Raw genomic sequence first — 15080 nt, 5'->3', positions numbered from 1 at the left:
ACGCTATGAGATTAGGCCTGTATACAAGCAATATATCATCATGTGAAAGTGACCTATTGAAAATCAGACTCAAGTGGGTGGAAAAAGCACAAGATGCACAGAAAGTAGCTCAAACTCACTCAGCACCTACTCTGCTACGTTTCCCCAGCTCTTTCTTTTGAAATGTATAACCTCATGGGGAATTATGAGTGATGAAGAATAAATAAAATTCAGGAGTATCTCATGGATAGGTCTGCACAATATGTAAGTATTAAGCAGAAGTATACTGCCATTGCAATTAAGTTCCATATAAGAGTGACAATAAAAAAAAGTGTTGAAATAAATAACATAAGTGGGCTCATGTGTAATACTTCTGGTTGTTCACTTTGTATGGTGTGAGACAGTTCTATGATGTATCTACTCTGGTTCATGGGACATGGCTAATGGTGGCTGGCTGGTTAGGGACAGAAATACAGGAGTTTGCAAGATTGGTGACAACAAGGTCTATTCAGTGTCTGGATAGATACTTACAAAACTAGCTATTTATATGAGCCCCTCATTATTCCTTGGACATTTCACTTGTGTTCGGTTTTGTTTTGTCTTTCCAAACACTGAGTTGTTCTGGTGGCGAAACAGACATGACCTTTAAGGACTTAAGAGCTTCCTAGCTTCCTTCGCAAGCTATAAGAACCACTCTACACTACACCTAGCCACTATACATGAGATACCAAACTACGCACAATAATTTCTCAAATCCGAGAAAAGACTACTGATCACTATAGATGTTTAGAGGGAAAAAGGACAGCTACTTTGCATGCAAACAAAGTGCTAATTCTTTTGAGCTGCAGCAAATAGCCAGCAATAGCCCAGATCTTTATTCCAAATTAGAGTCCATCTGAAAAGAGAATGAGGCAATTGGGAGCACTGTCCCAAAAGGAAAGACAGATTCTGCATTATCGAGAGTAAAGCTATGTAACATACTGAGTTTGCCATAAGGTATTATTAGAAATAACTATTTGAATTAATAAATTAATATAGAATTCTGGATTTCAATTCAATTCAAAAACACTCACTGAGAATCTAGTATTTGCCAAAACATACTCCGGTCAACAGAATGCAAAAAGAAATAAATTAATAATTTCCTTTAGCTCTAAGAGTTTTTCAGTTTGACTGCCAATTATCAAGCAAGGAGATATTAATGAAGGCTTTAATTTAACATGTGAAACAATGATGGGAATAGCAGTAGAAATGTGAGTTATAGGGGTGCCTGTGTGGCTTAGCAGTTAAGCCTCTGCCTTCAGCTCAGGTCACAACCCCAGGGTTCCGGGATGGGGTCCCACATTGGGCCCTCTGCTTGGGATAATCCTGCTTCTCCCTCTCCCATTCCCCCGGTTTGTGTTCCCTCTCTTGCTGTGTCTCTATCAAATAAATAAATGAAATCTTAAAAAAAAAAAAAAAGAAATGTGAATTATAGAAGCAAGCCACTCAATGCTTATCATTTTGAATCAACAGCCATTTTCAGCATTCCAGATAAAAGGTTTAGAAACTTCTTCTTATCCAACTATTTTCTAACAGATGCTTAGCATGCAGTAACACTGATTTATCATATATGTGAAAGCTCTGTGTTCACCATCCAATACAGTAGCTATATGTGGAATTAAGACTAAAATTAATTAAAATTTAAAAATTTAATCCTCAGTCACACTAGCTGTGTTTTAAACTTTTTTTTAAATTATGGTAAGATCTACCCTCTTAAAATTTGAAGGGTACAATACAGTATTGTTGGTCACAGGGAGAAGGAAAGATATTAATTCATGGGCTTAAAGTTTCCATTAAACAAGATGAGTAAGTCCTAGAGATCTGCTGTCTGACACTGAACACTAGCCATATTTTAAGGGCGTAACGAGCACATGTGCCTATTGCTTGCCATATTATATTATAGCAAGTGTCCCTTATTAGAAAGTTTTATTGGTCTCAAGTTGAACTTATATTCCTAATTAATTGAACAGGAGCAACTGCTGAATTTTAAAATAATTAATGGTGATCTTTTTTCTTCAATAGTGTATTTTGTTCTACTTAATTGAATGCATTCTATTCTGTTGAAAATTAATGGCTTACTTTCTCTTCTCTTTCTGGTTGTAAAACAAATGTCTTACTTTCTTCTGTTGGCAAGTGTCTCTTCATCGTTTCTGGGAGAGATCTTCATCCCGTGCTTCTCTTTGCTTCCTTCAAAAGAACAATGGAGGCTTTGTGTAGGTGCTCTGATTGGACGGCCACAAATCTTATTGACCTTTCAAAGAGAAAATATGAAAAGATAGTCAGAAACCATCCTCCATCCTACCTGAGAATGTAATGTTTGCTAGAGTCCAAAACAATGGCATGTTCTTACTTATCCCTCAAAAGTAACCTTTAAGACATAAAGAAGGTTTAAAAAAAAAAAGATATAAAATGTTTGACAATTTTCTAGAGGGGGGATTAAATTATCTGTATAAAGTGGCAGCCATGATAAATCGATGCCTTGTATACTGATATACTTTGCATGAATACATGTATAAAATACATGAAGAAAGTATACACACAGAATGAGTCGGAGAACTACATTAATAAACTTGCTTGTAAGGGGGGTGGGGTTATGGACATTGGGGAGGGTATGTGCTATGGTCAGTGCTGTGAAGTGTGTAAACCTGGAGATTCACAGACCTGTACCCCGGGGATAAAAATATATTATATGTTTATAAAAAATTTAAAAATTCTAAAAATATAAATAAATAAATAAATAAATAAATAACAAAATTAAAAAAAAATAAACTTGCTTGTTTGCATAAATAAGACTACTTAACCAAAGTATATACTATTTATGTTTTATATTCAATTTATGACAATCACATAATTGTGCTGGTATTCTAAATGAAATAATTTGCTATTGAACATACAGTCTGTTTCTAAATTAATTCTAAGAGTGGTTTTCTTAAGGTCCTTTCCTAGAATTAATAATGAATATGTTTGTGTAAATATCTCATTTTGTAATAGTTCTATATCTTCTTCCTATATTATGAGTGTTAACATAGTTGTTCTTTAATAATTATCCAAGTAAAAAATTCATTAAAAAACTTATCTAGCAATGTATAACTTATATAATTATCATTGAAAAATAGCAATGAATTGGACATATTACCACATAAAGCGTTAAAGAGACTCAGGTCTCTTTAGCTTATACACTTTAAGAGGTAGAGTAGTATAATTGCAAATATATAAAAACATTGTCTAGGAATCTGGAAACTTTGATTCTTGCCCTGATTTTTTTCCATCTTAAGCACAGAGATCTTGATGACAGTAGCAGAACTTCTCTGAATTTGCCTCTCTTAGATGTAAGACAAAGACATTAGAGTAAATTATCCCAAAGTTCCCTTAAAGTTATCAATTTCTTTGATTTTCCATGCAATGAACATTAAAGGAATTATGCACTAATTTGTTTATTTAACCCATATTTATTTTGCTTCTAATATTTGCAAAGAACATGTATTAAAGTTTAGAAAAGATAAAAGATGAGAAACTGGATTTTCTCCTTAAAGGGCTGACAATTCAGGAAGAAAGAAAAAATTCTTCCCAGGCATCAAAATGTGAAATGTGTTTGTGAAAAGAGAGGGACTACCACAGTGTTACAGACACGGGAAGAAGGGTGAGGGGTGACACCAGGGAAGGCCTCCACGGAAAAGATCACTCCACTGGGAGGAAACTTGGGGTATGTGTTGGGCCTGAATGTGTTGAGGTTGATTTCAAATCAACCAAATTATAAATATACAAATATTTACTGCACCCCATTCTTTCCAATGCTAAAGACGTAAACATAAATAAGGTGTGGCCCTTACACACAGTTACGATAAAAGTCAGACATGTAAAATGGTAACCATAATAGAACAAGACACCAGCAACCACTAGAAGCAATACTGAAACACTGAGAAAATGGACAGCTTCGCTCTGCTTGGGGTATTCAAGGAAAAGCTTCAGGAGGTCATGTCTAAAGAACAAGGTAAAGCATAAATTAAGAGTCTGTCAGGTGAACAAGGCAGGGAAAAATTTTAGGAGAGTAGAAAAGCAAAGAGATATACAACTCTGCATGTTGTCATAGAACAAAATGTACATAAAGAAAGAAAGTGGTAGAACAAGAGGGGAGATGTAAAAATGCCACGATTTGACTTGAGAAAGAAGCCAAAGATCTTGCTCCAGGAAATGGAGCACAGGAAAAGCTTCCAAGCAGGAAAATGGTAGCTTAAGATTTCCACGAGAGGGGCCACTGGTTGGCTCAGTGGGTTAAAGCCTCTGCCTTCGACTCAGGTCATGATCCCAGGGTCCTGGGATAGAGCCCCGCATCCAGCTCTCTGCTCAGTGGGGAGCCTGCTTCCTCCCCTCTCTCTCTCTCTCTCTCTCTCTCTCTGCCTGCCTCTCTGCCTACTTGTGATCTCTCTCTGTCAAATCAATAAATAAAATCTTAAAAAAAAAAAAAAAAGAGATTTCCACAAGAGAAAAATCACCATGACAGCAGTGTGGAGAGAGGGAGAACAAAGAAAGTCCTTTAGCAGAACAGTGAAGAAAAGTTAGAGCCCAACATCACGCAGAGGTGGCAAAAGAAGAATGCAGGTCTAAGAGGTACGCTTGGAGAGCGAGCCAGTAGCATGGAGACTCACTAGATGTATTATGTTGTTACAACAAAAAAACAATGATGAAAGGAAGAGGAAAAACCCTCAAGGAGATAGAAGCAAGAAAACATGAAGCTGACCCAGAAAAGGGGGAAGAAAAGGTAGTTTGACTTGCAAGACAGGATTATAGAGGATAATTATATTTGAAAGGTAGGCTAGAGAAAGATCTTGGAGCATTTTCAATGCCAAGATCTGTTTTATTTATTAGACAAAAGCCTCTGATGACTTTTGAATGGAAAAGTAAAATACTAGAGCTGATATTTACTCAATGAATCTGGTGGCACTACCTGATTTGGCCTGGGAGGTAGACCTGGTTAAGGCAGGTGAATTGTTAAGGGACTCCTGCAGTGGTCCTGAGGGGTGGGGGAACGATTCTGAATGTTAAGGGTGACAGCATTCATGAAGAAAAGATTCATGAATTACAGACACAAGAGAAGTGCAATCAACAAGGCTACATGCAGAACACTGACACCAAAGGGTGTGGGAGATGTCAAGCAACAAGAAATATCATTCAAGGCTCGTGGGAACAAAGAATTGTACAGAGAGTTTGGAAGGCAGTTTGGTGGTTTCTCACAAAACCAAAACCATCCAAAGGAATCAAAAACTTATGTCCACATAAAAACCTCTGCATGGATGTTCCCAGCAGTTTTATTCAGAATTGCCAAAACTTGGTAGCAACCAAGATGTCCTTCAGGAGATGAATGGGTAAAACTGTGGTCCATCCAGACAGTGCCGTATTATTCAACAATTAAAAGAAATAAGGGGTGCCTGGATGGCTCAGTCAATTAAGTGTCTGACTCAGTTTTGGCTTAAGTCATGATCTCAGGGTTGTGGGGTGGAGCCCCACATCAGGCACTGTGCTTAGTCGGGGGTCTGCTTGCAATTCTCTCTCCCTCTTCCTCTGCCCCTCCCCCTTTCTGAAATAAATAAATCTTAAAAAAAAGAAAAAGAAAAAGAAAAAGAAATGAGCTATGATGCCATGCAAAGACATGGAGGGAACTTGAATGCATTTTACTAAGTAAAAGAAGCCAATTTGAAAAGGCTACAAGCTGTATGATTCCAACTACATGACATTCTAAAAAGGGCAAAACTGTGGATGTAGGAAAATGATTAGTGGTTGTCAGAGATCAGAGGAAATATAGGGATAGGAGGCAAAGTACAGAGGGATGTTTGGGGCAGTGGAAATACTGTGTATGATACTATAATGGTCGATATGTGTCATTATAAATTCGTCCAAACCTCTGGAATATACAAAATCAAGAGTGAATTCTGATGTAAGCTATAGACCCAGCTGGTAGTGATGTGATAGCTGAGGTTCACCAATTCCAACAAATGCCTGACTCTGATAGGGGAGGCTGGGAATGGGGTAGGCCGGGCATGAGCGAGGGTAGGGGATAGATGCGGAATCTTGCCTTCTGCTCAGTTTAGATGTGAGCCTGAAACGGCTCTAAAAACTGAAGTCTATTAAAAAAAATCAACAGGGCTTGGCAAATGACTAGAAGTGAGAAGTTAAAGAAGTGTAAGGCCAAGGTGTTAAAAGGCTCAAAGCGAATTTCCAAGAAGCTGAAAAAATAGTGATAGTGGAGTGTAAGTAATTATTAGCACAAAGTGCTAAAATATCTTTTAATGGAAAAAAAGTGTCTGTTGTCAATGACTCCTAGTAGTAACAAAAACCAAGGGAAGATGATATAAGTTGGTGGCAAAAATACCGACTAAGATTTTTTGTGATACTGCAGAATATTTTAAATAAAGGAGCACAGTAAGAAACTGCTATCATAGCCATCAAGCTCTAGACAAGTCATGAAAGCTCTAGGAACCTCGGTTTTCTTGTCCTTGAAACTTGAGAAAATCAAAACCACTTTGTAGTACTATTTCACTCTGCCTCTCCCATGTTGGACTTAAGACCATATCTGCCCTTGAATATATTAACTAGACAGTCAGATGGAGAGTTGAAAACACCAGCCTCACAAGAGCCTTATTCCTATTACCATCTTTGTAATTATGTTTTTTACATATACGGAAGAAAATGTATAAGCCATAGACTTACAAGTCATCTTTGATGGTATCCAAAGGTACAGGCATATATAGCAAATTCCAACAAATAGAAATAAATTTCAAAGCCCTTCTATTTATTGACTCGCTATCCTGGGAGCTCGACTCCACACCTTATTGAAAGGGAATGGAAAGTGACCTGTCACTGGCACATTAGCCTGTCAGCTTACCTTCCCTGGGGCTGAACAGACTTGGGTAACCCATTTCAATACCTTCTTGCTATTGAAAAGTCCTTCACACTTACTCTGCTTTTCATCTTCGACTTACACCATAGTCTCCTCCTGATTTTCTCCATTCTGCTCTCTACCATTCTCCCCTGCAATCAGTCTGAAGTCTCTCAGAAAAAAATGTTTCCCTCCTTAAGGCTGACCTACTCTTTCTTTTAAACCCCTTCTCTGGTTTCCCCATGGATCTTTAAGTTCCCATCTCACTTTGAAATGCCTTTTAGTCGCTAACCCACATCGCTTCTCCCACCAGGAGCGAGTACTTGTTTCAGCAACTCCAAGTCCCTGGCCAACCCTCCCATTCCCACTGCAATCTTTTTTTTTTTTTTTTAAGATTTTTATTTATTTATTTGACAGACAGAGATCACAAGTAGGCAGAGAGGCAGGCAGAGAGAGAGAGAGGAGGAAGCAGGCTCCCCGCAGAGCAGAGAGCCGATGTGGGGCTCAATCCCAGGACCCTGGGATCACGACCTGAGCCGAAGGCAGAGGCTTAACCCACTGAGCCACCCAGGCGCCCCATCCCACTGGGGATGCAATCTTGACTCTGCATGAAGAAGCACAAACTTCTCCTAGAGCCTCCCTCTGTTCGTTCAGTCTTTCTCGAATCATTAGATCGTCATAACTTTTAGTTAATAATCTCAAAACGTTTACTTATTTTTAGTTATTAAGATTTTTAAAATTTTTTATTTATTTTTTAAATTTATTTTCAGTGTTCCAGAATTCATTGTTTATGCACCACACCCAGTGCTCCATGCAACATGTGCCCTCATACCCACCACCAGGCTCACCCAACCTCCCACCCCCGTAAAGCCCCTCCAAAACCCTCAGATTGTTTTTCAGAGATTTTATTTATTTATTTGAAAGAGTGAGTGAGAGAGAAAGCACAAGGGGGGGGGGGGCTGAGGAAGAGGGGGAAGCAGGCTCCCCACTGAGCAGGAAACTGAATGCTAGACTCGATCCCAGGACCCTGAGATCATGACCTCAGACAAAAGGCAGACACTTAACCCACTGAGCCACCCAGGTGTCCTCAAAAAGTTTTTTAAAGAACAACTTATGCTGTTCATTTAATTTGATTCCCATAAGCTGAGCCTCCATTTCTTCTGCAATGGTCTTTTAAAATGGTATGAAAATAATAAAAATAAGAAGAAGAATTGAAGATAAAAAATGTTTAGAATTGAAGAGAAAAAATATTACCAGTTGAAAAGCAACTGGTAATTGTGGAGGGCCTGTGAGTGTTTACTAAGAAATCTGGTTTAGAGGATGAAGAGAGATGGATGTTCCATCACTAAGAGGCAAAAAAGAAGGAGAATTAAAGCTGTTTGCAGTTTTGAATCTGTTAATCAAGCTGAAAAAAGAGGCAATCACCAATGTGTAGAAGTTAGAAGGTAGAATAAGTCTATCGTTTTGGTGTATCCATTCCTTAGAGCAGGAGATAAATTCTCATTTAAACCTTTGAATTGGAGGTAATTCTAAAAGGTAGTTCTAAATGATGGATTGGAGAGATGATGAAAGCTCATGAGTAGAATCTCCTGCCTAGGGCCAAGAGTGAAGACCATGAAAATGGTGAAAAGACAAAGTGGAGAGAGAATGCCAAGAAGGATAGAAAGAAAATCTTTTCTTTCAACAGGAGCAGAACAGTTCTGATAATACCCCAAGGGGGCGGGAAAGAGGAGAAGAAGGAAGAGGGATTAGAAAGTAGGAAGAGGAGAAGGAAGGGATGGAAGGATGAAAAGGAGGAGGCAAGGGAGGCTGGAAGGGAGGACTAGACCACTAACAGAGCTGGCAGTCACTTAGAAGGTATCCAATCTTAGTCTAGAGGTGAGAAAACTGAAACCCAAAGCAGGAATTGCACTTTGCTAAGACTGCATCTAGTTCCTGGATGCGTCCATCTACTGCTATTGAATCAATGGTCCCTTCTTTATACTAACAGTCTTGTTACTCGCATCTTCTTACCTACTGTGAGGGATTCATATTCTATAAGACCTGGTTCCTGAAGGTCTTGTGTGAATGAAATAATTTGGATTGAAAATGATCTATGTCTACGAAGAGACCAGAGAGGGCCATTTTTCCTTTGCATGCGGAAATAGATGAGGGAAACGTGGCTGTTATTCCCTTTAAGATTCCGGCAAACTAATGGAAGTGGGGAGAGAGAAAGAATTGCAAGGATATTAGACTATTTGATTTCTGACCTGATTTTAGGATAATTGAATTCATGAAAAAGAAGTCCTCCCTTGATGCAACCCCCAAGTTCCAACTTTGTGATATAGACATGTAAGATTTTTCCTCTCTTGCACAAACGTCCAGATGACATTGTAAAGAAGAATGGTCAGTATCTTCCTGAGTTAAAGACTCCACAGCAAAATAATTTTCATTTGATCAAATACATGATTAACAGAATTAGGAAAGCAAAGTTCCATCAGATTTCATTATAAATGTCACAACAGACAATGTATTAAATGTTCTTGGGTTTATGAATACTTAGTACTTTCTCTAAACAGAGATTTGTTTTCAATATAAAAAGGCTTTTCATATTGCTAGTAATCTGTGGTCACACTTAAAGGCTGTGGTTGATACCAAAAACTTTCTAATCCACATACTTTTAAATTGCGAATTAAAATACTTTAGTGAAAAAATGTTATTTTAGCATTGCAAATAACTTTTAAAAGTTATCAAAAATTTAATATCACCTTTCCATGTTGGATGCAACTGATCAAGCTTGGTTTTAATCATGATCTTATAACTGCATGTTGAAGGCTTGTGATGAGTAATTGTGTGTGTCACCTTGACTGCCCACAGGGCGTCAAGATTCCACATTATTTCTGGGTGTGTCTGTGACGATATTTCCAGATGAGATTAGCATCTGAGTCAGTGGATTTAGTAAAGGGGACTGCTTCCCCAGTGTGCGTGGGCATCATACAATCTATGGAGGACCTGGGTAGAACAAAAGGCAGAGGAAGAAGGAATTCCTCTCTTTTAACTTGCTTCATGGAGTGAACTGGGACATGTCATCTCCTCTTCTCCTGCCCTCAGACTGGGATTCACACCATCAGAGTCCCTGGTTCTCAGGCCTTCAGACTCAGGCCAAATTAAATGCCAATGGCCTTCCTTGGTCTCCGCACTGCATACAGCAGATCGTGGGATTCCTCAGCCTCCATAATCATATGTGCAATTCCTCATAATAAATCTATCCATATAAATATTTCTCTGGAGAACAATTCAATGCCCAAATCGGCTTGACTAAATAATGTATCTTTTAATGACTTCACAAATTGTTGTGAATGTCAAAGAATTTATTGTTGCTTACATCTGCTTGGATGCCTGTAATGAAATGATTTTAATTACATGCAAGTAATAAAAGGAGGACACAGATAGGTAAAACTCTTAAAACATAAAAATCTTGTTGAATTTTCCTTATCAATCAATTTCCTTCATGTGTCATTATATTCTGACAAAGATATGTATCTAATCATCCTATCAATACCTATGATAGTATCCCCCTACATTCTAACATAATTACTGAATTCAGTCTTTGGATCAGGTAGATTCCACCCAAAACATGTTCCATATACCATATATTCTTCAATATAATCAACATATACTTCAATGAACATATAAAAACATACTGAATTAATGTTGATAAACGTTTAAATAAATTTAATGAAACAAATAAGAATTAAACCATATTAATTAAGCAAGAGTCATAAAATAGTCAAATCATAAAATCAGAAATGAATTTCAAGAAAATTAAACTTAAAGGAGTTATTCATAAAATATATTCTATTATTCTGACAATTCCCATGAGTAAGTCAGATGTTTTCCCATTCAAAATTACTTTAGGTGAGAAATATCAGTGTTACAAGGATTAGAATTATGGCATGGTGATAGTATATTATTATAAAAGATTTTGCTAAGTTTGTATTAATCGAAGTGAAAAAATAAGTGATTATAGAATATCACACCCTATAACTATGGAATAATCACCATCTAAATAATACGCATGCTACTTTGAAGTCTAAAGTATAAGTAACTCCAGCAGTCAGCTGTGGAAAAGATATAAAAGTTATAGCCATAATACAATTTTTAAAACACTAGTACATTCTAGTACTGCAACAAGGAATACTTATAGAAAGTTATAAATTATTAAGGCTCTATAAAGCAGTACTTTTAAATATAAGTTATCCATAAGGAGAATTCTAAGTTTGTACAAGGTGCCCAGGTCCTGGGAAAATGCAAACAAAACAATGTTAAAGCTGAATAAGGAAGAAAACATCTACAGTCTCCACTTTGTAAGAGGAGAGATATTTTTACTCTACAGCCAGCAAAGAGTGAAGAATGCCCTTTTCCCAAAGAATGTCTGGCCTTCTGAGGGGTTGGCTTCTCCTACCTTTCCTTCTAATTTTCTAGCAGTTGCTTCCCCATACAGATTTAGTAGATGTTATCACAAATGTTGCCACTCTGACTCATTTTATATTTAAAATTTAAAAGAGAAGAAGAGGAAGAGGAAGGGGAGGAGGACCAGGACAGGGGGAAAGAGAAGAACATTCCTAAGACCTTATAAGTGGGATCTTTTTTAATGTATTTAAATTGAATCAGCCAACATATAGTACATCATTAGTTTTTGATGGTGTGTTCAGTGATTCATCGGTTGAGTATAACATCCAGTGCTCATCACATCACATGCCCTCCATAATGGCCATCACCCAGTTACCCTATCACCAACCCACTTCCTCTTCTGCAACCCCCAGTTTGTTGAAAATGGCATCTTAATTCTTCATCGTTATTTTTAAACACCTGTAAATTAAACCACCAGAGGGAGCATTTCCATTTCAATCTGATTCATAATCACTAATTAAATTTACTGAATGGGTCCATTTAAAATCATTTGTTCAGGACTCTTAGAAAAAAAAAATTCCAACTTTGGCCAAAGGGACAAATATTCAGATACACAAAATCTGCATGAAAGGCCAGTCATCCATGTAGAACCACCAGAGTGATGCTAAAGTACCAACATGATCAAATGAGAAAAGGAAAACCAATCAGAATTGTGGACTAATTCCCCCAAACTGAGCGGTCTTGTCGTCGTCAGGAATGGAGAGAGGCTGAAGACTGACTATGAGCGGTCCTGTCGTCGTCGGGAATGGAGAGAGACTGAAGACTGACTATGAGCGGTCCTGTCGTCGTCGGGAATGGAGAGAGACTGAAGACTGACTATGAGCGGTCCTGTCGTCGTCGGGAATGGAGAGAGACTGAAGACTGACTATGAGCGGTCCTGCCGTCGTCGGGAATGGAGAGAGAGACTGAAGACTGACTATGAGCGGTCCTGTCGTCGTCAGGAATGGAGAGAGACTGAAGACTGACGAAGGCAACCAGTCATTCCCCCTCTTTACCCTTCCCTCCTTTCTTCCCTCTCCTTCTTTCTTTCCTTCTTTTTCTTCTTCCCTCCCTTCCTCCCTTTTGGTTTCCCTGCTTCCTTCCATTCGCTCTTCTTTTTTTCACTCCTCCTATCGTTCCTGCTCCTTTGCAGTTATAGGAACACATGAGTTGAGAAAGCAACTTCCAGGACTGGAAGTCAAACTTGTGCACTTCTTTTTTTTGAAGATTTTATTTATTTGAGAGACAGAGAGAGCATGAGCAGGGAGCACGCAGCGGGAGAAGCAGGCTCCCCACTGAGAAGGGAGCCCAATGCGGGGCTCGATCATGACCTGATCATGACCTGAACCAAAGACAGAAGCTTAATGGAATGGGCCACCCAGGCACCCCAAACTTATAAACTTCAGTCCTGTTTTAGCCACAGATTACAGTATTGGTCAATAAATTGAACATGTATTATTTGTAGGGCCTTATTTTAAGAGACAGAAATAGATTCTAAGAGACGATAAAACTTTCTCAAAATGCTTACATTATAACAGGGGAAACTGAAAATAGAACATTCAATATATTACCTTTATGCCTTTATGAGTGCTATTCAGCCAAAAAGGGGTAAGTAATAGACTGATTGGTGATAGACTGGAGACAGAAAGGAGGGCTGAATGGATAAAGATGTGGTATATAAACACAATGCAAAATTACTCAGCCATTAAAAAAAGAATGAAATCTCACCACTTGTAATGATGCAGAGGGAGCTAGAGAGAATTATGCTAAGTGAAATAAGACAGTCAGAGAAAGAGAAATACCATATGATCCCACTCTTATGTGGAATTTAAGAAACAAAACAAATGAACAAAGGGGGAAAAAGAGAGTGGGGGGGAGACAGAGAGTGAGAAAGACAAACCAAGAAATAGGCTCTTAACTCTAGAGAACAGGAATTACAATAGCCCTGGGAAGAAGAAAAGAAAAGAGGTCGCTGCCACTGGAAAACACCACATAGACAGGGGCGGACACTGAGGTGAATCATACGGTATTTCGCATTCTCTGGGGTGGTCAAGTTGGTTGAGTGTCCAGCTCTTGGTTTCAGCTCAGGTCATGATCTCAGGGTCATGGGATCAAGCCTCATGTCATTGGACTTCACATTCAGTGGGAAGTCTGCCTGGGATTCTCTCTCCCACTCCCTCTGCCCCTGCCCCTGCTCTCATTCTCTCCCATTCGCACACCCTCTCTTTCTAAAATAAATAAATAAAACCTTTAAAAAAATAAAAAGAAGAAATGATCAAATGTGTGTGCATGACTGACAGTTCTTGTAAAATGAGGATGAAAACTGACCATATATCTTCTGAGAAAAAGACCCCTGGTCACTTGTGACAAGGGTAGTTTTTGTGAAGTGTGGCAGAAAGTATAGTATTTGGGATACAGAAGGGGAAAGCAAATAAAGCAGAGACCGTGAAAAGCCCTCGATGTCCAGTTATAAGTAAATCATGGAGATATAATGCACAGTCTGTACTATAGTTACGAACACTGTATTTCATACTTGAAAGTTGTTGAAAGAGTAGATCTTAAAAGGTTCTCATTCCAAGAAAAAAAAGTTTGTAATGATGTGTGGTGACAGATGTTCATTAGAATTATTGTGGTGATCATTTCACAACATGCATAAATATCAATTCATTACATTGCACACCTGAGACTAATGCTATATGCCAATTAGTCAATTATACCTCAATTTAAAAAAGGGAAAGCAGAGAATACACAAATATTTTATGCAATTTCGTAGTCAAGGAGAACAGGCTGTATGGAGCAGAGCCTAAAGAAGACATGGAATCAACTCAGTTTCTGCTTCTGTTTTTGTTTTGTTTTATTTTGTTTTAGGACAGTAGCTATTACAACATGACTGCATGTTTAATGGTAGAGACCCTGCTTCAGACGACTTGATCCGAGATACTTTAATTAAAAAAACAAGTGGGACATTTCTCAAAGGGTGTGTGTACCAGGGAGGCATGTAGTATGAACAAATAAACTGATTTCGGAATGTGTTTACTTCTGCACTCTGATTATCCAAGGCTTATTATAATTGTGTTCACATGTACTGGAGATGTTAGATCATGGGCTTTGGAGTGTGTAAGGAGAGATATAAGGGCTAATAACAACAACAACAACAACAAAAATGGTGCAGGTATTGCACCACGGATGAGTTTGGGAAAGTAGAGTGATTAGAAGTAAAGTTGGCAATTGCTGTTTCATAGGGTAGCTCTGTTTTCAACTTTTTGAGGAACCTCCATGTTCTTTTCCCGAGTGGTTGCACCAGCTTGCATTCCCACCAACAGGGTAGGAGGGTTCCCCTTTCTCCGCATCCTCACCAGCATCTGTCTTTTCCTGTCTCGTTGATTTTAGCCATTCTGACCGGTGTGAGGTGATATCTCATTGTGGTTTTGATCTGTATTTCCCTGATGCTGAGTGAACATGAAAGAACATGAAAGATGTACTTTTTCATGTACATTCTAGCTCTTAAATTCCTATATCTGAACACATTTTTGAGTTTCTTTTGTATCATATTCCATTTCAGGTGAGGTGTGTACAAATCTAGTTGTGTAAAACATAAGATACATATTTGCAATAATGTCTCTCCCTCTGTCTGCATCTCCTCCTGGTTCTCATTGTTCTCCCTCTATTTCCTTCACCCTTATTATCTCTAAAATGTATGTACATACTTACAGTCCGTTAAGTCCCATTAAGGTCAAAACATAAGACCTTTCATACT

At 38.3% G+C, this 15080-nt stretch overlaps 1 protein-coding gene across 9 annotated transcripts in view; it reads right to left on the bottom strand.

Moving 5' to 3' along the window:
• Positions 1-15080, bottom strand: part of GPC5 (glypican 5) — a 1409494-nt gene that overhangs the window by 1089718 nt on the left and 304696 nt on the right. For all 9 annotated transcript variants that reach the window (XM_082700893.1, XM_082700897.1, XM_082700896.1 and 6 more), the window contains exon 4: positions 2136-2269. In XM_082700893.1, coding sequence (XP_082557019.1) covers positions 2136-2269 — 134 coding nt within the window. The remainder of the gene's footprint in view (positions 1-2135; positions 2270-15080) is intronic.

Source organism: Mustela nivalis, assembly GCF_964662115.1.
Source record: "Mustela nivalis genome assembly, chromosome: 15".
NCBI lineage: Eukaryota > Metazoa > Chordata > Mammalia > Carnivora > Mustelidae > Mustela > Mustela nivalis.
This window is presented reverse-complemented; position numbering and strand designations above follow the sequence as displayed.